Genomic DNA, 24,277 nt, shown 5'->3' on the forward strand with positions numbered 1-24,277 from the left:
TGCATGTGTGAAAGTTACACATGTGCAAATAGGATCTGCACAGTCTAAACAGTTTGTAGTATTCTGCCTCGAAATGCTGTCAATTAGCACAGATTCTTCAGTAACCAGTTCTTGTGTAACTAAACTAAAATGTTCATTCTTAATTTTCGAATTCCTTCATTTTTTTAAATGTCACTGTACACTGATGGACATGTTTAAGTTCAGTGTTTATGGTGGTTTACTGACATTCACATGATCCAGAAGTCACCAAATGTGGGCTTTTATGGTCATAACGCTGTACATTAATAAACCAGTTAATCACAACCATCTCATACCATACCAGCAAACAAACATTTTATTGCAGACCCAATGAATTTCCCAGGAACACACAGAGTCACTACATTGAAATCCTTTCAACATCTCTGAGGTCCACAAATAAAGACTGATCATAAAACGTAATAGTATTAGCCAGTGTCAATGTTAACTAAACATTGTAGGAAAGAAAAATATTTGAATGTTATTTCCCACTTCAGTATTAAACACAGCTGGCAGACAAAAATGGAAACACTCTACACTATAATTCCAGTCTATTTCTGACCTCTATCCATCCGTCCATACATCTTCTCTCTCCTCCTCACATTTACATCCCTGTCTATCACAGCTGTGTTCAGTTTACTGGAGCATAACACTGATACCACCACACTCTGGTGTTTGTTTCCTACAGTATATGGACTTGTAAACCAGATGGCATTCTGAATATATTATAATAAACAACAGCCTACTTAGTGCTTTCAAAACATAGACGTCCACTCTGAGCTCAGGGGGGGAAAAAAACTGGCTTTAATGGATTTTATTGTATATGTGACTCTTACATGTAGAGTATTATGTGTGCATGTGTCCTCTGATTGTTCCGCCTGTGAGATCATGGCTAGTGTCAAGGACTGAGGGATGGAGGGAGGGAATTGGAAAGAGAAAATGAAAGATGAGTGACAGCTACAGAGGAAGCGTGCAGGAGAAGAAAGGAGAAAATTAAGAAAGAGAGAATAGATAGCAAAAAACAAAACGAGAGACAGAAAGAGAGAGAGATTCTCAGGGAAAATACAGCCGAGGCAATTACTGAGGCAGAAATCCTGTTTCTCTGAAATAGCAGCTCAGACAGACAGACGTACGTCTGCACACACAAACGCACCAACTCTCTGCTCGCACACACACACACACACACACACACACACACACACACACTAATGCATACATGAGACCACACCAAGGCTGAACATGTAAACACAGACATCTTATTATTAGACCCCTGATTATTTTCTCGATTAATTGATTTTTTTTGCTTGGAAAATAATTAAAGAATCCAGGCAAAAAGTGATGCCATCTTATCTCCTGTTATATCTCAACAAAAAAAAAAATCTAATTTACTAACATGTGACAAAGAGAAGCTGAGACACTGGAACGAGGGCACGTGTCATGTTGGACCGGGAAAAGATCGATACCTCTCTCTGATGATCGACTGATCGTTTTAACTCTTGACCCTGAGATGCACACACACACTTCAGTGATCACCTGACATAGTGGAAAACATTTAATAATAGTTAAATGTACATGCAGCGATAAACGATATAGATTTTTTTTTTTTGCCATTTTGACTGATTAGAGTAGAAAAATCACAGGTGTAGAAAAATCTAATTAATGAGGGCAGAGTTCCATTTGGCTTCTCACACTGATCAGTCTCATTTGTTAATGTGATCAGTAACAGCTGTGTGTCTGCTGTTGTTGTTGTTTTCTACATCAGCAAATACCTTTTAAAGTAAGTTCCCATTGAATTAATGACAGAGGTAAACACACCTGGATTCATAGTTCATTCTTATCCACAGTAGGATCTACACTTTTTAATTATACAATGCAATATATTCTACACTCTGAGCAGCAGAGCATTAAAAACAAGACCAGAATTTGCCAGATCATTGTCTTGTAAATGTATCATGTGGAGATAAACATAAAAAGCTTGTTTGATGATCGAAACTCCTGAGGATAAATGTAGTTGTCAATGTGGAGAATAAGGGCCTGGTGTTTGTTCTTACCCTCCATTCTGTCCCTATAATTTTAATTTATTATATCAATTTGTCACATTAGTGTGGAGCCACAAGCAGCCGCAGATAGGATTACATAACAAACACATTTAATGTGATTCCGCTCAAATGGTTTCCCTTTTATACGCCCGTGTCTTTTTGTGTTTCAAATCCACCAGTGTCTTGTTTCTTTTGTACTGGGTTTAAAAATCATTAAGATGCAATTATAGTAATGTGTTTAAGACTAAAGGAACATGCTGTCCTCCTGTGTGTGTGTGTGTGTGTGTGTGTGTGTGTGTGTGTGTGTGTGTGTGTGTGTGTGTGTGTGTGTGTGTGTGTGTGAAAAAGATTCTCAGTGAAAGAATGCAAGATGACAAGAAAACATAAATTAATAAAAACACCCCGAAACACCCCGAGTCTCTTTACAACAGAGAGATGGTAACATTTGACTTGGAGGGTGACAGAGACAGAAGATGAAAGTGTAGAGAGGAGACAGAAAGAGAGAGGATAATGAGCAAAGAAAAAAGAAAGACATGCAAAAAAAAGAGTCAAACAGAATTAAACGTGGAGCCTGATGAATGTAAACACTTCCTCCTGCGCTGTCCTCTGAGTGTTACTCACTCGGCCTCTCTCCTATTTCTCCTTTCTTTTAGAACAGTTTTCTCTGGGTATTTCCTCAATAAGATGAGGCAAAGGTTTACTTTAGCGAATAAATTACACAAAGTATCTGAACCTCGTCTTCTAACATGGCCCCTGCTCAATCCCAGAGAGGCAAGAATGTGCCGCTGAGGGAAAAACTGTTGCTTTTCTGTCGCGAAAAAATGTCAGAGTTAAATGAAAACTGTCAATCATCCAGTTGGTGCGACTGAAGTTTGGAGCTGTATACCATTCAAACTGAGGTCCAACAGGGTTTGGAAAATCTTCAAGGATTTTTTTTTTTTCGTCCACTGGCTTTTCGTTTATTCAGTTTCATCTGCTCCTTTTATCATCCATATTTCAGCTGTTTACAGAGCTGGAGTGGCTGCCATCACTGGGATTACCAGCATGCTAGATAGATCACAAGCACTGGCCTCAAAGGACACTGTGTGTGTGTGTGTGTATGCTGGATATGAGTCAGCCTGCCTGATAATCTAAAGAGTATGGCCATTGCCTCATGTGCCCTCTTCACATATTTTAGTCATATCTCAAATAAAAATAATCTGTTTTTCTGCCTTGTACTGTAGTAGATCCGCTCTATATTCTTTCACAACTTAACCAAAATTGAATCTGCGCTTCTCATGAAGTGGTTTCCAGTCTCAGTTCTCTAGCAGCCACTTTTCCATACACAGTAGCTTGGCCACACTGTTTAATTGCTACTGTCCTTGTCCCATTAAACAAATACTAGCAGGGCATTGATTTATTGAATGAAATGCGTCCAGCTCTGCTAAGCCAGGCCTTTTCTGGTTTATCTATTGCATCACTCACCAAAGCAACATTAGCTGGCGGCTGTTTGTTGTAGAGTGTTGAGTCTTCTCCCCCCCTGCCCCCCGTCCATGAACTTTAAAATATTCAATGCTTTAAGCTGACAGAGCATAAACTCCTCATGTCTCCTCATCAGTCTTAAAATATAGGCCTGGATTTTGCCATGTTTTTCTCGTATCTGTCTTCTTCTTCTGTCTACCGGCTTCCTCTATTGTTTCCAGGTCAAAGCCAGGGAATGTGAACTGTGGATCATCATGTGCACCTAGGCCAGTTTGGGTCAGATTAAGCTCCCAACTGTGTTATCCATGCGTGTGATAGTTCAACCTCTAAGGAAGTATAATTCCAGGCAGGCTGGCATGTTTACCTGTATTTTAAAAGTCTAACAGAATAATGAATTTTCCTGTGACTGTATCTGAACTAAATTTGTACGTCAGTCATCTTGAATCTCGGATGGAAACACAACACTGTGCGCTTTGGCTGACAGAAAGAAGAAGAGGCAGAAGAATATAGTTTCTATGAGATGTTTTTCTTCATCATAACTTGTCAATACTGCAAATATTAAACTGACCATGGCTGCCTTTAAAGACAGCAAGGGAAGAGTTGCAACAGTATTGTTGATTCTTTTCCCTTCTCTCTGGTATCACGCAATAATATAGGTATTTCACAGATAAAGACAGAACTTGCTGCTGTCTGAATGCAGTGATGTCTATGTTAGGTGAACTAGTATGTGCAGCACTTCTTCTGAATCAAAATGAAATCAAATTTAAAGCGTTAGAAAAATAACTTATGTGGCGGTTAGTGTAAATGTTGCAGCAGTGGACCAAGTCAGTTTAGGAGGTCGTCTCTAATAATTGCTGATGGACTGTGTTCATGCATGGTAAAGAATGCAGCTTCATGTGTCCCTAAAGCAACAACAAATGTGTTTTTTGTGATCGGACCTGCAAAAGCATTCAAAGTAAGTGTAGCAATTGAGTGTAAATGTGAACTGAAATGAGTTGATACTGATTCAGGTTTGATAAAATACTACTGAAGCCTTGAAACAGTTGTTAAGATGTGACAAAATGTCATCCGATTTGATAAAGTGACAAACACTGACATCGTTATTGTGACTGTATTTTTTTTTTCTTCTCTTATGTAAAGTCAGAATTGCTCTGCTCTTCCTCCACCGTTGTCATCTCCACTAACTGCTTCCTCTCAGCTGAGTTGTTGCTCCAGCTTTTAGAGCCTGGCTGGGTTATTATACAAACTACTGCATAACTACACCCACCACTTCTCCCTCTTTCTCTCATCTCTTTCCATGTGTTCTCCTCTCACTGCCTCTCTTCTCCCCTCTTTTTTTCTCGATCCCCCTTTTCTCCTCCATCTCTCACTCTGTTTTTTCTCTCTCTCTCTCTCTCCCTCTCCTTCTGTCTCCCTCTCTTTCTTCATCTCGTGTTCCTCAAACCAAGCTGTGGAGAGGCAGATAAGGACTTGATTTACCATCCAATTAAATGCTGTCATTGAAACATTGCTTCAAATAAGCCCGTCGTTTTCACCCTGCACTAATTGGCCATCCGCCGGCATGTGTGTGCATGTGTTAGGATGTCTGAGTGCTTATGTGTTGTGTCGTGTGTGTGTGTGTGTGTGTGCGTTTGTGTTTTTGTGTGTATCTAATGCTTTACTTGGGGACCAGCAGATTCAGATAACGGCTGTTTCCCTCTTGAAAAGAGGAGCATTTTGAGTTCAAACCAAGTTTTATGTGCAGCTCTTTTTGATTCTTGTGGTGTTCTTTCTGGTCCAAACACTAAACCACCCATCTGAGCCCAGTAAAAAAAAATGAAATAAATTAATTAAAATAAATCATAAAGCCATGTTAATGAATCTATTTTGTCATGTAACATAAAATCAAATGACAATGTTTAATTTAAAAAGACTAAAAGATTGTCTCCTAACTAAAATGAAGTTTTTGGCCTTTCTTTGGATATTATTTTAGTTTTACTGTACAAACAGAACATGTATTGTCAACTTAGTCTCATCTCTCTTATAAATCTTGTTTCAAGCAGCAGTAAAGGGCTGTTTCAAAACATCTCCATAAACCAGTTGTGCAGCAGCGTGGGCAGTTATCAGGCACCAAATCAGAGCTAAAACAAGTTTAGACCAAACTTACATTATCAAATGACGGAAAACTTAATTCCAGGTATGAATCTGCTGTATGTAAACAAAATACACTCTAATCGCCTTTTCCCATCCTTTTTCCTTCTCTCACCAACACACACAGAGTTGAGAGAGTTTTTATAGAATTTTAATAAATCCATGGCAAAGCGGCCTCAAAACTCATTTATCAAACATTTAACACTGACTTAGCCATTAAAGGAGGTGAGAGAGGGAGCGTGGAGGATAGATTGAAGAAGAGGAGCTATGATCAATGCCAGTGGACCATGTAATTGCACCAGGAGTGGGTTAGCTGAAAACATTAGCCTTGTTTTCTGATGGATCACATCCTGTACCCAGCCTGCTAAGCTAAACACTTCAGTCTGTATTTGCACTAAAGCACCACCCATCTAAAGGAGCTGCGCCACTCAAATTAGCAAAACACTTTTCTTTTTTTTTTTTTTGTTAAAAAAGAAATGTTATCATTTCAGAAGAAAGTAACTCAACATGATCTTTCTCAAAGTAGCTCCGTCTTTGCTTTGTACTTCATCTCAGGTGCAGAGGATGTTTTTGTCTGTAAGTGTTGTCAAGTCTGCACTTGTCCTTTGCATCTAGCATTTTCTCTTCTGATCTGTTTTCCACACGTACGGTCACATATGAAAAGAATCACAGCACACCATTACAGCCTCTTCTCCGAGACATAATTCACATCTGTGACAAGTGAATACATCCACTTCAACGATTGCTTTTCCTCAATCTCGCGTATGTAATTCACAAAAATGTCACCAAACAATGTATTGCATTTCATAGTTTCACAAACAGCCTGTGACTTTTTTTTTTTTTTTTCTGTATTTATCAGCGTAACGCTCAATGCTTGTCTTTTATCTTTCACAACAATGTATATAAGTGGCACTGGTGGAGGTTTGAGCTCTCTAAGTGATTTCTTTAGTTTTCAGAATCGAAAGAAACAACAATGGTGAAAGGGAAAGCAAGGACGAGGCCAAAAACTGAAACTGACAATTATTTTTAAAGGTGATATACTTTATGTAAAAATTGCACAAAAATATCTAGGGATGGGAAAATACCAGTCTCTTTTGTCCGATAACGATATCACAAAGTCATTTTTTATCATTTATGAACTCTGAAGCTGTTAACAACACATTTGTGCTGAGTCATTTCAAAGACATAATTCTCCAACTGTGTAACAAATATTGTTCTCCCAAAAAAAGAAATAAACAGGCCAAACATGACTCAGCTAAAATGCTTTTGCTGATTTTCATTTACATTTTAAAATGAAATGTCTGTTCATAGTGAAGGATCTTTGGACTTCAACGATACTACTACTTAGATACTGCTTATCGATCTGGGTCTTTAACATACTATTATTGGTTCTTTTTAGGAGAACACATTTGTTTTGTTTTTTAAAAAGGAAAGATTAATATGATTAACTTTAAAGTTCTCATTATTAACATTTAGAAGAACTGTAACAGTTCTATTTTAAAGCAGTTATTTTGAAATTAAATGTTAATATATGTTTGAAATACTTTTTAATTTGCTAACAACTATGTCTTAGACAGCACACTATCAACAACTGCTAGTATTAAACCAAAATGTTTCAAATTTTTAAACTGGTAATAGATGGATATCATTTATGTTTGGCCTTTAATTTTATCCTGGATAACAATTGAATGATGGAACCATTTCAGACACCATTGATAGATAATGATGGATAATCGTGCTAGCTACGTGTTTGTTTAAATTGCTCTTATTTCCACCTTTACACGCAAAACACTTACGACTGTTGTTTGGGTCAGTTCTTGTAAAATATAATCAGAACTGGGATCGTTTGGCTCTTTCCATAATGACTCATTAGGTGGAAAGTCTGTGTGTGTCGCTCTGTCACTTTCACTGCTCGTGTGTGTGTGTGTGTGTGTGTGTGTGTGTGTGTGTGTGACAGACGGGCAACACCACAGTGTTAGCCAGCCCAGCCTCCTGGGAGAAGCACCTGCAGAAGGCTGGGACAGAGAGTGAGACACACACTAAATCTCTCCTCATGTGAATAGTGAAAATCTGTCACAGAAAAACAGCCACGTTTGCAGCCCCGTTTACACCAGTGCTTATCGTATCCGATCCAATATCTTATACTGACCGATACTGATTCTCATCCCTAAAAATGACTATGATGTTTTATCAACACAACAATGGCTTCACTGATAAAAACAGCACAGCCAATATATTCACAAAATCAATTTGGAAGCATTGGAAACACTGAATGATACTAGAACTAAAAAGCTTCTCAAAAACGTCTCAACCAGAGGAGAAGAAAAACAAGGTAACCATGGAGATACATTCTGAAAAGTTTTCTCTCACCCTCTCTGCCGTCTGCTCTCATCATGTGATAAATCTCCGCTGCTGCTCTCAAGCAGATACATGTTTAGTGTTTTTTTAAAATATAACAGATGGTGGGACATTTATGTATGTGTTTGTGCATGATCACAGTGTAACCCTGGGCATAAGTGCAGTGCCTCAACTTGTCAAGTCTGACAACCTACTTTAACCATGCTAACACGCTAATGCAATGTTTTGAATTGGGATTGTAGGAACTGATTTAAACTTTATTGGTCGCTGTTGTTCATAACTTACATAGATCACCTTAAACAGAGCTTTTTGTCAGCAGGTGATAGACAAGTTGTGGCCAGTAACACCAAATCAGGAAGTCAATGCTGGTTACTCAGTATGTTTTCATGCACAGTTTAATCCAGCCAAGGCTGACTCCGCCTCCATAGGTGGTGGTGTATCTTTCTATAAGCTAGTGTGTGTTGAATCAGTTTCCTGTTGACCTTTATGTCACAGAAAAAAAAACAACGAACAACGAGATGGATTGTGCTGTGGTTTTGTATGTTTCACACCTGCTGTACATGTTAACCGTGATAGAAATTGTGGTTGCTGTGTTGTCCGCAGAAAGACACCACTGCCGTATGATTTCCAGCAACGGTACTGCAATTTATGCATCTTTTCCTTCTACCTCCAGGAATTTTCGTGCATGAGCAGAACATAAAGTCCAACTCCAGTCTGACTAAGTGTATAGTAGTCAGACTGGTTTGTTACTCAGACTATTAGCGATTTTCGTCAGACTAACGTGTTCACATGACATTAAGAATGCAGAATTATTGTCTTAGTCTGACTAAAATCAGACTTTTAACATGCATGTGTACTGTGTCAGTTGTGATTTCAAAGGTTTCTATTTCTGCCAATCTGGACTAAAACGCAGCCCCAGAGTTTTTCAAACAAAAACAGACTGAGCTGTGCTCTCAAACAAAGGATGTATGCATTTTGATATGGAAACAGAGCGCTCTGAATGAAGTTTTCTTCCTCCTCGAACACAACTCGTTCTCTGAGACGTGACTGAAAGCTGCTCTTTTTCATATCCAATAGTCTTGTGTGTTGCTCGGTCACATATAACAAAGTTCAATTATCTCATGCAGTAAAACTGCCAAGGCAACCTATGGCTTTGAGTACAGTGTAGTATTATAATAATACTAACAACAACCTCAAAGGTAATCTAATTAAATCCAACCCAGATAAACAATGATGCTTGAACCACATCAGCAGCCAAGGAGCAGCATAGTGGAGATGCTGCTGTTGATGACATCTCTATTATAGGACATGGGGAGGGAGATTCACCACTGTGATTAATTGTGAACGCAACACCTCCTACATACACCCACACACACTCTATCACGTTCTCTCTATCACTATCTCACGCACACACACAGAGCTATATTAATGGAAAGAAAAGACCTTTATATAGACACTCTCACCTCTGTTTTAATTAGTGGGGAAAAAGGGAAATACACATACACACATCACTACTTTTGCCTGGTCCATTGAGCAGGAAACATAATGATTGACAATTGTATGTGTGTGTGTAGTATATTTAATTTGTGCTGTTGGTGGGATGTGTTTGAGTGTGCAATTGTGTTCACTGTGTGTGTGGTCTGTTTGTGTGTGGTTCCCAGCATGATGTCTGTGTACCAACTAAATAAGTGGCTCTTGAGATGTGAGTTGGGGGGTTGGGTGGGTGAAGAGGGTGGGAGTTGGAGGGGTCCTCAGTACACACACACACACACACACACACACACACACAATTCCTTGGTCTAAGTAAATCCCCTTTGTCCACAAATAAATGGAAAAAATTCAACCAAATTATTTATTTCTCACTTTGACGTTGACTCTTCAGATATTTGTATTCATCTTGGAGCATCAATAGAAAACACATCAAGCCACTTGTTCATTCTTGATTTTTTTAGTGTGTTACACAACATCGTCTAGCAGTATCAAGCAGAGTCTTTTGCTTTGAGAACAAAAGGCCTCTCTAAACAAAGTATGCCAAGTTCTGACTCCGGCGCTTCGTCGCTTTGGACTTGGCAAGTCCAGACTGGACAGTAAGACTATTGGAGTGGCACTGTTCCTGCTGGAATCAGCAGCTCAGCACAGCAGTGGTGATTACACCGCAACACAACCTGACTCTACTGAGACTCACAACACTTTTTCTGGGGAAATAATCACCAACTGCAAGAGAAGTTGATTCGTTTATACTAGAAATCGGTTCATTTTTGTGCCACAATGAAAATAATATATTAAGCTGTATCCTCAACACAAGCAAAGAGAAAATGAACTATGGCATGTCACACACGTCACTACACCGTGAACAACAGAGCAGCAGTAAATTCTTGTTAAGATGACATGCAGTGTTGATATGGAGTGTTTAAGCACAGTAGAAGTCTTAGGGAGATATGTTAAAAAAGGAGATGATGCTGACAACAGTGAAAAGTGAAAAGATTATTGTAATACAACTAGTTATTGTGTTAGTCTGACTTAAACCTGACTTAAACATGTTAGTTCAACTGAAATTGTGCTACAGAGAATTACTCAAAGTTGGAATAACACAGTCAAATTAATTTAATAGGGAGTTAAATTACTACTGCTTGTGTGATTATTTGGGTCAACATTGAAATCAAGATTATTTTGTAAGAGTCAAATAACTATACATTATTGTATATTGTGTGTATCTGTACTCACGAATGGGACAGGAAGTCAAACACCAATACGACATTAAAAGCATTATTTTCAGAATAAAAGCCCCTGTTTTGTAACTTTTTTTGTAATCATTTGGGGCACACAAGTGGAAAACAGACATATCACCAACTACTGTAGGAAAGGAGGGCACTCTAGTGCTTGACAAGAGCATTTAAACAGCATAGTCGCTCGTCCTGTGCATGGGAACACACTGACTGACATCTCAGCTCCAACCCTTCTCTCTCTGCCTTGCCCTGCTGTGCGGTAGAAGAGACTGTAAAACACGTTAAAGAACCAGATACATCTGTGCAGCTTTCCCAGCAGCATCAGAGGTGCCAGTGTTGGCCCTCAGGCTGGACGCCGACAATCACACAGCTATAAAATGAGGCTAGACCTGTGTAGCTTCACAGGTAAGCTGTGCGTGTTTACACTGCAGCTAAAAGCACCACTGCAGTATTTCACACCATGCAGACACACACACTAAATATACACAGCTGTCAGTCTAAACCTTGGTGTGTTTCTTGAGGAGTGGAGAAACAGCCTTAAATGTGATACATTCCCCCTTTTCTGTTTTTAAGTGTTTACCTTGAGGTGTTTCTTAAGATTACTGTAAACAAAGTATCATGAGCTCCCCTGCTCAACACTAGGAGACGGGATCAGGGGCCGCAGATGGGTCGCAGGTGTGCGAGAGATTTTCTTTGAATAACCAAATACCTTTCTGAATATTTTTCAGGCTGTTACTCAACAATTTTGAATCATTCATCAAACATATATCTCTTGGAAGTAAATGAATAATGTATTTAAACTATTATTTGTTACAGAAGTGGCAGTAAAAATTGTCAGAAATGTTGCATGACACACGTTTGCTTATCGTCATGATTTATGTTGTGATTTGATGATAGTTTGTCATCTTTAAAAAAGTGTGTCCCCATATATAAAAAAAGTTTGAGAAGAACACTTCTTTCAGTAATCTCCCTCCTTGGACTCTTTACCCATAATTTGTGGCAATTCTTTGCCTCCAACTCCTTACCTCAATCAATCTTTACTCTTTCTTCTCCCCTCTTTACCCTCTCTTCCTCATCCTTCCTTCATCCTCTCCTCCCTCTCTCTTCCCGTCTCTGTGCAGTTTAAGTCAAAATCAGGGGATTTGGAGGGTGTTAAGAGATGAGGTGTAAAACACCGACTGGTTCTCTGTAAGCTCCTAAGAGGAGAAAATAATCCAACACAAAGTCTTTTTCTCAACAGCGGCTCTCCTCCTCCTTAATCACCCTATTAGCTACGTCTTTCTCTCCTCTCCTCTTCCTCCATTGTCCCCGAGCTGATGATTTGGTGACTGGAGTCTAATAATTTATCACACTGACCAGATAACGCAGTCTTGTTCGGCATCATTCATGGTTGTTTGACTCAGACAGTATGCGTCCCTTTCTTCACACACTAACGTCCAGTTGAATCAACAGTGACATTGCTGGGCTGCAACTAACAACAACGGCGGTGCGCGTGTTTGCCTTTTGTTCAACCAACTAATCACTCCTCGTGTTTATTGGTAACGAGCGTTTTCATAAATCTCGGGGCTTTGTGCTGAATGTGGCGAGTTTCATCTCGTACTCCCAGACTCCTCAGTAATCTCAGTGATGGATACGCAGTTCTAAAATAAAATGCTAAAACAAATGGAGGGAAAAAACAGAGGGAGTCATTTAAGCTTCTATCTCCGTTGTAATCTCTCTGGTGCATTCTGCTTTAGAACTAAATAATAAACTGTTGCACACAGAAAAAGAACTGAAAATATGGTTTTGTCTCACTTTGCTCTCCGGTCATATCTCTCCTCTCTCTCTGTTTCTTCCTTTCTCCTTGCCTCTCTCTCCCTCTCTCATCTTCCTCCACTCGCTTCAATCCTCTCCCTCTCTCTCTTTTTTATATTCATAGGATTTTAAAATGTCTGTAATGGCCCTGGTAGATCAAAACACTCCACCGTGTGTGTGTGTGTGTGTGTGTGTGTGTGTGTGAGAGAGAGTCTGGGTTTACATCTGTCTATTTGTCCTTGTGTGTGTCTGAGTAAGGACCTGTTTTAAATTTATACCTTTTGGGAAAGTGAGGACATTTTGCTCCGTCTTCATTTTCTTTTAAAAGTTTGTGTGAGGTTGGACCTCATTTAAACTCCAACGTTCAGCACTTTTGATAAAAACGTGTTGTGCGGCATTTTCAATTTATGCTCCAGTGTGAGGTTTCAATCATCTCCGTTTATAATCACGCACCTCTGTTCTTCACAGTGTATAATTCTGATTGGGACGATCAGCTTTGTCTTCTTTTCTTTTGTGTCCACACCTGTGCTATTTTTTTCTGCTATTTTTGTGAAACTGGATGGATTTGCTTGAGATTTTGAATTCCCTGTTATCGAGAGGGTAAGAAACAGACGCGGTCAGCTGAACCAATCGAGAATGACATGGGGAGATTATGTTTTGTTCTGACGTTTGAAGTTAAAACATCTACATGGAGATGTTGTCATATTAACCCTTAGAACACAGAGCAATTAGGGTGAGTGTCTTAAATAAACTACATTTAAATTCCCTCTCTGTATTTAACCCATCCTCTACTAGAAAACTTCCTAGAATTAGGAGCAGTGGGGGTTGGGTACCTTGCTCAGGGGTTGCCCAGCCCTTTTTTTGACCTGGTGGGGACTCAAACTGACAACCCTCTGGTTACAAGCCAAGTTCCCGTCCCTCTGTCTTACATCCTCTTTTTTGGCACAACCTATAGAGAATCTGATGACGTAATTTATATCATAAACACATAATAAACACACCTGAGCAAAAACTACCAATTTTAAAACCAGATTGAATTTGTGAAATTTGGAAACACGTCCCATTTCAAAGTTTGCTTGGCTTGTTTTTATGAACAAAAATAAAATAAAAACACTATCGCTACTATATATATATATATGTGTGTGTATATATATATATATATACATATATGTACATATATGTGTATATATAGATACATTTATATTTATATATATACATGCATATATATGTATATATCCATTTGTATATATATAGATATATATAGATAGATATAAAGCCTGAAGATGTGACGTATGAACACACACACACCCCAGGATGTCCATATAAGGACATGGGATAAAATGTCATCACTTATTTTTTCTGTCCACTTCTGCTGCCTGAGAAACTTAAAAGTTTAGTTAGGATCAGGTTAGTTTACAGAGAGAGTGAAGTTTAGGTGAGGTTTCAGGTAGTGTTTGATTTCACATAGGGTTAAGGTTGGGATTTGGCATTTGGTTGTGTTGGCAGTGGTTAGGGTCAGAAGCGAGGGAATGAATCCAATGAGTGTCCCCACAAAAACATAAATACTTGTGTCTGTGTGTGTGTGTTTGTGTGTGTGGGGCACGGCCTTTTAATAAAAAATGCCCTGCTGAGCTTTGTGTTGCCAGTTTGCCAATCAGAGCATAGCCATGATGTGCAAACACACACACACACACACACAGACAAACACATACATAGCCAGTGGCCTGTATCAGAACCTAATGAATAATACTAAAGAGCCCACAGCAGAGATTCTCAGTGTATTGTTCTGTAATGCCGAGAGCAATAAAGATTTTTATTACCATATTTTTATGGGCACCAGACATAAGCTGTTGTGGAATAGTCTGATATTTTATTAGCTGTTTGGATCAGGTTCTTATTGTTCAAAATGAAGTTGCCATATAATTTAATATTTTTATATAATACTAATATACAAGTACCGGGATGTTTTATAACCCGAACGTCCTGGGGAGTAAACATTGTTGCATTAAAACGGTGCAGTGCGTCAGTCTCAGTCACGTATCAGCAAAGAGTTCAGGACGTCATAAAATAAGTTTTGATTTGAAAATATTCTGCAATATTGAAGAGAGATCCTAAAAAAATAAATAATAATAATAATAATTACGCAGAGATTAAAAATGTATGAAGTAAACTTACCACTGGAACAAAATAAACTGATATATACATATATATACATATATATGTGTATATATACACATATATGTATTTTTTTTTTAAAGGGAAAGAGACAGTACAACTTTACTTGGCATCGTGTGGGCATGTGAAGTAATTAATGAATTAAAAAAAAACAAAAAAACTGGCAGCTCTCACTAGATCAGGGGAAATAACATGGTGGGGATATGATGAACAGTGGGCAGCATGAAAATTAAAAAAATGTGAATTTATATCTTCTCAAAACTACACTGTGTGGTAACGGTGGTAAAAACAGCATGAAACAGGCTGCAGTTAAACACATCACTGCAGTTGATTCACTGTTGAGCTGTTTACTCATTATCAATCAAATGGAGAGTAAATATAAGTACAGGACTTGTGTATTTGGGATCCTGAATTCACACGCATTTATACTTTCTTTTTTTATTTGTAACAGCAACAGCCATTCCACCTGGATTCCATTAGATTTACTGCACAATGACAGTTTCTCATCATTTAATTAAGCCACAATCTTTGTGGAAATTGCACAGAGATGTGATACTTGTCAAGTTCATCTTATTTTTTATTCTGTTATTCAGGTTGATTTACATAAACACATAAAGCTTAATATATGAACATTATATAATAATGCATATTTAGTAGCTAAATCTCCATTCTGCGCCTGTTCATGAAGGAATAAGTACAATACATTAATGAGCGAGAACCAAGTACATATTACTCTTTTATCTAATAGTACAGTACATGTCTCACCATATATTCTCTCTCGTCTATTGTGACCTACTGTTTAGCCTCCAGTTTAATGATGCTCACATTATCCTCCCACCTCGTTTGCCAAAGATCCTACTGAAAACAGACACTGCAATGTTTCTAGATTAGAATTAATTCAACTAATTAGATAATTAACTTATTATACTTGTTAGGCATATATATATATATATATATGTGTATACACACAGTATCATGATTTAAATGTACAATATCATTAGCAGGAGTCTCTCAATCAAAACAAAGACATAGTTTCATGACGTCAGGAAGCAGAATGCAATTATATCAGAGGCTGTAAAGCAGATGCAGATGCAGGTCTGTTACTTAAATAGAAAACCACATTTTTATGGATTTAGAATTTTTAGATATTTCATGCAAGAAATGTTACATATTTTATCTTCTAAAGGGTATTATGTTGACATTTGTTAGATGCGTGTTGCTTTTTATTTTCAAGGTGTGAAAACCTTCTTATTTTTTTTTCGAACTATGAGTCAAAGTCTCCTATGACATCAGGTACATGCTGCTGCTGCTGCTGCTGCTGCCGCCGCCTCACTGACCACTTTGAGGAAGCTGCTGTGAACGTGCAGGGATTGACTGCTGCGACCCCCCGACCGGCGATCACCTGCAGCCGCAGCGCGTCGAGTGCTCGGCTCTGCCCTCATTTGAACCGCTGACCTCACATTCAGCGGTGTTGTTCAGCCTGACCATTTATTTTTTTTTTTTAAATAAGAGCAGTTTCATCTGCCGCTCGTCAGCCTCTTGAAGAGACGTCTCATTCAGATGGTGTGAAAAGGGGGGATTTAGTTAGGAGTGAGATGACAGCACACGGAGGAGCGATAATACGCGCTATCAACCTCTCGTCGTGACATCGGAGATCAGTGCTGATCGTCGCAGCTAATCCAGTAAACAGAGCTGTAATGTTAATCCTGAGGGTAAATAGTAAATCTCAAAAAAAAAAAAAAAAAAATCATAAGATGCCTGTTATAAACAGCAAAGTGCTCTGTGGCAAACGTGGTCATAAAGCCTGTGCCTCTCTCTCAGTGTGTGAATGCTCTTTTCGGAAAAAGCAATTTATGAAACGTAAAAGAGAAATGTAGCATCATTTGTCAGCCGATGCCGAAATGCTTTCCGCTATCTTGTCTATATATCACTGCCTGTACATGGCCATGTCACGTGACCTCACATCACTTGCTTTGTTTCCCAACAACTCAGCCTTCTCCTGACTATCTGTTCACACGACTCGCTGGGAAGATCCGAGTGTTAAAATATTGAACTTTAAAGCCCACAGAGACTCGCTCCACGTGCCTCTCGTGATCCCTCTGATCGCAGGGCAGCTATTGTGGCGATGACACCCCAGCAGCTACTCGCTGACGGGAGACCTCCCCATGCTATTTGGCTTTAAGTATATTTCTCCCCAAGCACCCTCTTCTGTGTCTTACTGCAGCCACTCAAGGGTAATTTGATTCATTGGACTGTATTCTTTGTTTCTAGAAGATGATTTTAATGATCATTTTATTATCAGCATAAAAGCTAAATCATTTCATCTCCCCTCTCGTCTCTGCAGAGACAATTAGCTTTATGAAAATCAAATAAATTAAAGTGTTAAAAAGCCTTTCCCGAGTCGCACAGAGGCTTCATGCACTATCACTGCTTTGTATAAGCATGAGGATGTAGAGCCTGTAAATATATAGGTACAGTGAGGGTGTGTGTGTATCGGAGGGTGCCTTGGTGGTGAGTTGACAGGCTGCCTGAGGGAAAGTGAGGTCTGATGGGTATTATGCAAATGACGCCAGCTGTTTGCTGCATTGACAGACTCCTCATAACGTTCTCCAGGTTCTGCTGGAAGTGCGGAAATATTTTATCCCCGTTTTCCCTCAGCGCCATGTTCTCTCGCCTCTCCTTTATTTCCTCAGAGAAGGCATTTCTATGGGCTAATTTTACATACCCCGTCTCTCTGCACATTTTTACCATCGTTCCCCGCGCTTTCAGCCTGATATCCATCTGCACCGCTACAGTAATGAATGCACAAACTGGGGAAGCCTCCTTAAGCATTTGTTGACTTCAGAAGCATAAAGTAAATCATTCTGAGGCCGTGAAACTACAGCTCTCTGGAAAACAAACAAACAATGAGCGGCTTTGCATGGATATGTCTCTTGTTAATTTAGATATCTTTCCAGTGCAGCCACTGCGACTTAATTTCTGTCAGTTAGAAGAAACATTTTTCCCTCATTGTAGCATCTATTATCTGCAGTTTTCACTCCAGCATTTTCCCTCCTTTACTCAGCCTCAACTTTCTGCTCACTTCCAACCAAAGAGGCTTCACTGACACAGTAAAACACATTTACATTTAGCTGTCACTCTTGTTTTGCTCTATTTGACTCTCATCCCAGTCCTTCACTTTATGAAATGCTGCAGGTATTGTCCCTCATAAAATAAATGTTTACTGTGGGATTTTTATTGGGACATTTTTTCTTTTTTTAATCTGTTACAATTTGTTTGAAAAGTATCACTTAATTGTTTGAAATTGCGAGGGCTTACAACTGTAGTGTGTAACTTTTTATGTATTGGCAAACGTCTGTTACATTTAAACCACTGTCTAATGCTTTCACACAACACTGATTAAGCTTTCTTGTTCCACACGACGCTCTCTGTGTTTGTCAGTATAGCGGCGTTTAGGTCTCATGTCGCTTAGTGGCGGTAATTTGTTTCATGTCAAAACGGATGGAGGCAACAACAACATTGTGCTTGTAAAGTGAGACGACAGGATAAGTACTTCTTGCCCCCCCCCCCCCCCCCGACTGCACCTGCACTGCTGTAGTTTACACGCAAACTTTCCTGATAGTATTGCTTGACAGAAAACAAACAAAGGCAGAATAATAATCAGCTGCAGCTTTAACATTTTACACAATATCACCTTACAATGAGTTAGCCTTGAGCACCTGACAAATGCAATAACTCCACCAGTTCCTCATCATGTAAAAATGTATAAAAGGTGAAACCTAATTTCTTTTATCAGCTGGTCACTAACCTAACTTCTGTCGGCCGGAGCAGGGTTTGTTAAAGGGAAATCATTTAAGTTACAGACTTTAAAACCAAAACAATTATCTGAAAACTCTGTTTGCAGTCCATATGTCGGTCTAAATTTGGTCTAAATTTGGAGCACATATGCTTATCATGCTTTTTTAAGGCTTTTATTCTCTCAGTTGACTTTCAAATTATCTGTGGGTTCATCACTGACAACAGCCCCTCTAACATTTCACATAATCATTTAGTCCATTGTTGATGTAAAACTATTGATTCGTGCAGCATTCCTTCCAACAAGGCGGCTAAGTGTTGTGTAGATTGATACGGAAGTTAGTAACAAACAAAACACTGACTGTAAGCTCAGTGTAGCTTGACATTTCTCCTGTAATCTATGGCAGAAAGATGTCACTGTCATGACTCCACTACCAGTACACCAGCTGCTGAATACACTGGCTTGTTTGAGTCTTAGCCTGATGCGTGTGCTTGATGTAGGACATTAATATGCAGTGATAGTGATAGTGATAGAAATGAAATGTTCTTTGGCTAAAAATGCTTCAGCCAAGAAAAAAAAGATAAGCCCAGGGTTAATATTGGTCTAGTATTTCTGCACTATGAGCCACAAAATGACGCCCTTTCCCTCTCTGGACTGATAAGTAGTGTGATGCATACATTATGTTACATGTCTCTTTTCATTGGGGACCGCCTAGTATAAGACATGGGAGTTTACTGATATTAGCTGTCATGGTCACTTTTGTTTTGGTCTGCTCAACTGTGACGAATAGTGGCACGCAAGTAGGGCTGCAATTAACAATTATTTCCATAATCCATGAATCTGTTGATTATTTTTCTCGAGTCATTGAGTACTCGTTTGGTCCATACAATGTTAAAAAGTGTTGAAGAACGTTCTCAAATGTCTTGTTCTGTCCACAAACCAAAACGACTCATTTTTAGTGATGTCTTCGTTATATGGAGCAAGGTAACCACTAAATATTCACATTTTAGAAGCTGAAAACCGATCAGTCGATTATAAAATGAGTTGACAATTAATTTAGTAACTGATTTCTCTCAAGTATTGCAGGGTTATCCCTTGTCAAAATAACACAAGTAGTGATAATTGGTTTAATTAATCATTCTAAACCTGATTTATATATATTATAAAACAACATATTCTGCCAATAGGTAATGGCTCCAGCTCCTCCTGCCACGACTGAATAGATAAACAGCAGACAAATGGATGGATGGGCATGAGTCAGTACATGTGCATGTTTGCCCTTATTTACCCTGTTCAGCACTGTGTCCCAGCTAAGAGCTTTCCCATGGCAAGGTGGTGTCAGGCTTTTGGAGCCCGCAGTGTATTTTTTTTATTTTTTTTATTCCCTTTATCAAGCTAGTGTATTACATAAAAGCAGGATCTTTTCATGCAAAAAAAGGCGTGTATGAATGCTTTCTCTGAGAGCAGAATTGATTCGGTTGGTGTTGGCCTCACAGTGATTACTGACTGGAGGTCTTAGTCTGCCCTGCTTCTTATTTACCGCTACATTAGCGGCGAGGAGCTGTATGCACCTCCACACACGCCTGGTGGAAACGCGGCCGCGCGCCGTCAAATCAGTGTGAAATTACATCAAGTCTACACTTTGAACTACATGGAAATGAAACTTGTCACAGTGCTGTTGGAAATGTCGCCTGCCACTTCCATGTTTACCTTCCTGCAGCCTCGCGAGCATGGCGTCTCACAAATACACTTGTATATGCACTTGACTTGAGTGTTGTTTACCTGAAGGGGGTTGCAGTGGAAACTCAAAGTAATTCAGTGTCACTAAAAGCATAGTGACAGCATGACCTTGTGAGGAAAGTGTTTTTGTACGGTTTAAATGTTGTCTTCTTCTCCTAGTTTCCCCACTTCTAGAAACAAAAGGTTTTGTCATACCTGTATATTCAAATGATTTTTCTCAGGCAACTTTGACAATGTTAAAAATGTGTCAAACTATTCTATTCAATTAAATTGAGACTTTTTTCTCTAAACTTGTATTTCTAACATGCATTTGATTCAGCAATTATTGTCATGCTGTTAGTTGTGACTACTGTAACTGTTAGAAGAAGATCAATAATGTTATCACACACACACTCACACGTGCACACACACACACACAGCAGCTATTCTTCTTAGGACTCTGCATTGACGCCCATTCATTTGGACAAAGTGTCATCACAATCCTTAACCAGTTCACCAGTTCACCAGTTCACCCCAACATGAATCTTAGTCCTAAAATGTAACAAGTTCCTCAGAAATAAGGTTCTGCCTCATTGGGACCAGGTTTTGGTCTCCATAAGGACTACTGGTCCTGGCAAGTTCAATGTCTATGCTAGAAAAGGTTCCTGAAGAGGCAACAAATACAAGCACACGCACGTGTACATGGTTGTGAGGGCTCTGATCAATAATTCTATAATGCTAACAGAAAGCTTCCACAGCAGTTAAAAGACTTACACACACACACACACACAGTTCATGCTTTCACCAAGTCACTGACAACGGAGCACCGTGACTGTGAGACAAATATTGAGTATTTAAAACACATTCATGACACCTGAACTAATCAGGTAACAGATGCAGTAAAAAAAAAAAAAAAATCAGTGGTGTTGATCCACTGCACAGCAATTTTTGCTTCAACAGGTTTGAATTAACATGACACATTATCCCAGTTACTAGCTCCATTTACAGTTCACACATTGACTAATCGTGGGATAAAATGTGGACTCTTTAAAGTTCGATTGCTGTCACGAGAACAAACAGCAGGATTCTAAAAGTCTCTCGTTTGCTGCATTGGTTCAATCCTTTGATTTGCTGCTATTTGCAGTTTAAGCTGCAGAACTCATCCAATAACTCATCTAACCAGAACAAATACAGTGATAATAAGGTGCTGTAATCAGTAAATCCGTTAGTCGCTCTGTCTGCACCCACCCCACACCCTATTTCTCACCACCAGTCCCACCTTTTCTCTCCCTATCCCTCCTCTTCCTCCTCCACCACAGCCTGTATTGAGTTTACATTTACTCCCAATAATCTTTCACCAGAACGAATATGAGAAGAATGAAAACGTAACAGTAAGCAGGCGATAACGGAGGATTCTTGGACATGTGGGTAAAACAAAGTGAAGGAAAACACTCATGGCGGCTCTCTCTTTCTTACACGACACAAGTAAAGTGCATTATAATTCCCCCCCCCCCCCCCTCTCTCTCTCTCTCTCTCTCTCTCTCCTGCTCTTTCTCCCTTTTTGGTGCCATATGTTCAAAGCTCCATCTCAGGCTCATTTGGAGTGCCACACACACACACACCAGCTCTATCAAAGCACAGGAACAGCTGGCTTGCTCGATATGGATGACTACTCGCCTGACAACTAGTTTCACACACGCACACACGCACACACCACCATCATCATCATCAAGCTGGGTAGTTCTAGCTGTTTTTATAAAAAAGTAAGAAGAGAGAGCGAGAGAAGGTCAGAATTAAACGAGTGAGTCAGAGAGTGAGTAAGAGACGTGTGGAGGAGTAAAGTTACTGTCGGATGCATTTGACGTAACAATTACAGAGCAGTGTGTGACTAATCGCCATCAGTTTGATTTTACAAAATAACACGAGTAGAGCAGAGGAGGAGGGAGCTGCTGTTGTTATCCAAAACCAAAAAAATCCAACATTCTTCGTGAATGAAATAGATGGAACTAAATGAAAGACGGAACCATCAAAGAAGATAATGCACTCACTAAAAATGCTCTTGTTTCCCCATGTTATCCCAGCCGACATCCGACAAGGTACTTATAATAATTGTAATTGTAGTAATTTATATAACTGTCAGTATCTAACGTTTTTAGATTGTCTTTGAGACATTATGAACGATTTCCAGACTCCAAGCCTGTGTCTAATTCCGGTCCATTGAGCTGTCACTCCAAAACTCAGTAGCCAATCAGCAGGCAGCTTCCTAAGCCCCGCCCATGGTCAGAATTACAAACAAAAAACCAGGGAGCGCACACAAACAAGTCGCAGATTGACTTGTTTGTGTGTGCAAGCAAAATTCTGCACATGCAAACAAAAACTGCATTTTCAAATAAATAATATACAATCATTTTGAATGATTAAATCAGTATTTTATTTGCTATTTGATTTTGTGGTCCATTCTGTGTTATTTGCTTTGTGAAAAGTGTTCTTTGATAACATTGACACATATCTTATTCCATACTTTTTGCACCAAATTGCATACAGTATTTTTTTAATGAACATGTTTGAACAAAATTGTTCAAACATCTTCATTAAAAAAACCAAGAGCACACAACAGGCAGTTTGCTTTGACATGTGACTTCCCAAAACAGCATTGTAGTCACCTGTCAAAGCAGACTGCCTGTCGCGTGCTCTTGTTTTTGTGACTTTAATTTAAAATCTAAAACCAGCCAAGTCAAACCAAATCAACATTATAATTAATATCAACTTTGCGTTTCTGGAGGTAGTAATAAGACAGTATTATTTTTATTTTATTTTTGGTCTTTTTATTCAGTCAAGTATTTCAGTGACACAGAAGGAATTTGCTCCTTCTATCTTTTATTCATGATGTTTGTTTTGTATTTATTGGATGTTTTTTTTTTTACTTTTATTTATCCTCCCCCACATAAAAGAAGTAGTGTATTGTTATACACTTTGAGCTGCATTTTATGTACTGTATGAATATTGGTGTTGTTATTATATATGTATACAAATATATATATATATATATATTTTATATTATTATGATTTTTGTTTATTTTTCCCAACAGCAGCACTGCTGGGCCAAATATTTGTTTCATAAACAGTGTATATTATAATTGATTCGCATTACTGGCTCCTGAAATTATATTCATAATGACTTGTTTAAAAGCTATTTTAGAAATGTAATATTTTATCATAACAATAATCTTGCATTTGATATAACAACCACTTGCTCAAGCTCATGTTAAATGCTGCTTGCAAATACCTCTATACAACATTGTTTGACCAGGTCACAGTGGCCGTTCACTTACCTCTCCCGTGTGGTTCAGAGTCAGTTTTGGCAGTTTACTCTTCACGTTTCCAGAGTTTCCTCCATAAGCTTGCGTGCTGTTGAATCCCTCCGTGGCCACTAGAGGGGGTTTAAGCTGGGGAGAGTCACTCGGCACCTGGTCCTGGCCATCCATCGGTCGAACATACGCTGTTGGCTTCTGCTGCACTGCCACTGGCTTCCCTGATAGGCTGCCAGGGGGAAAGGTGGGAGTGGTTAGTCCAGATGTGGGCGTGGTTAGGCCGGGAGTGGGCGTCGTCACAACTGATGTGGAAGCCAGCGGGGACGACGGTGTTGAGAAGTGAGAACCTGTTTCATTTTCGAACGGCGAGGATTTAAAATGGCCACCATTGTCTGTGTTAGTGGAAGACTTGAAATGGCCTCCGTCGATGGCGGAGGATCGAAAATTTCCACCATCTGTGAAAGAGAAGAAGACCAAAAGAAAAAGTCAATATTCACCAAAGCAACACCTGTTATAGTAGAACATCACTCTGCTCTGTGCTGTCTAAATCAAATGAATGTTGAATGCCAAAAGAAAAAGAAAAAAAAAAAATCCCTCTCACAGATGGATGGAGCCAATCATCAACATAACAAATTATGGGTTGCTGGGTGGTTTGGAAATCAACTGCTAGATGTGGTTATCATCATAAGTAGATGTTAATTTGGTGACGAAGCCTGTTTGCAAATAGCGAGAGTTTCCATAAATATAAAAATA

General features: G+C 39.1%; 1 protein-coding gene across 2 annotated transcripts in view; it reads right to left on the reverse strand.

Annotated features, from left to right (window-relative positions):
* aff2 (AF4/FMR2 family, member 2) overlaps positions 1 to 24,277 on the reverse strand; it is a 152,813-nt gene that overhangs the window by 71,594 nt on the left and 56,942 nt on the right. For both annotated transcript variants that reach the window (XM_058650145.1, XM_058650144.1), the window contains exon 4: positions 23,546 to 23,979. In XM_058650145.1, coding sequence (XP_058506128.1) covers positions 23,546 to 23,979 — 434 coding nt within the window. The remainder of the gene's footprint in view (positions 1 to 23,545; positions 23,980 to 24,277) is intronic.

Source organism: Solea solea, chromosome 14 (genome assembly GCF_958295425.1).
Source record: "Solea solea chromosome 14, fSolSol10.1, whole genome shotgun sequence".
NCBI lineage: Eukaryota > Metazoa > Chordata > Actinopteri > Pleuronectiformes > Soleidae > Solea > Solea solea.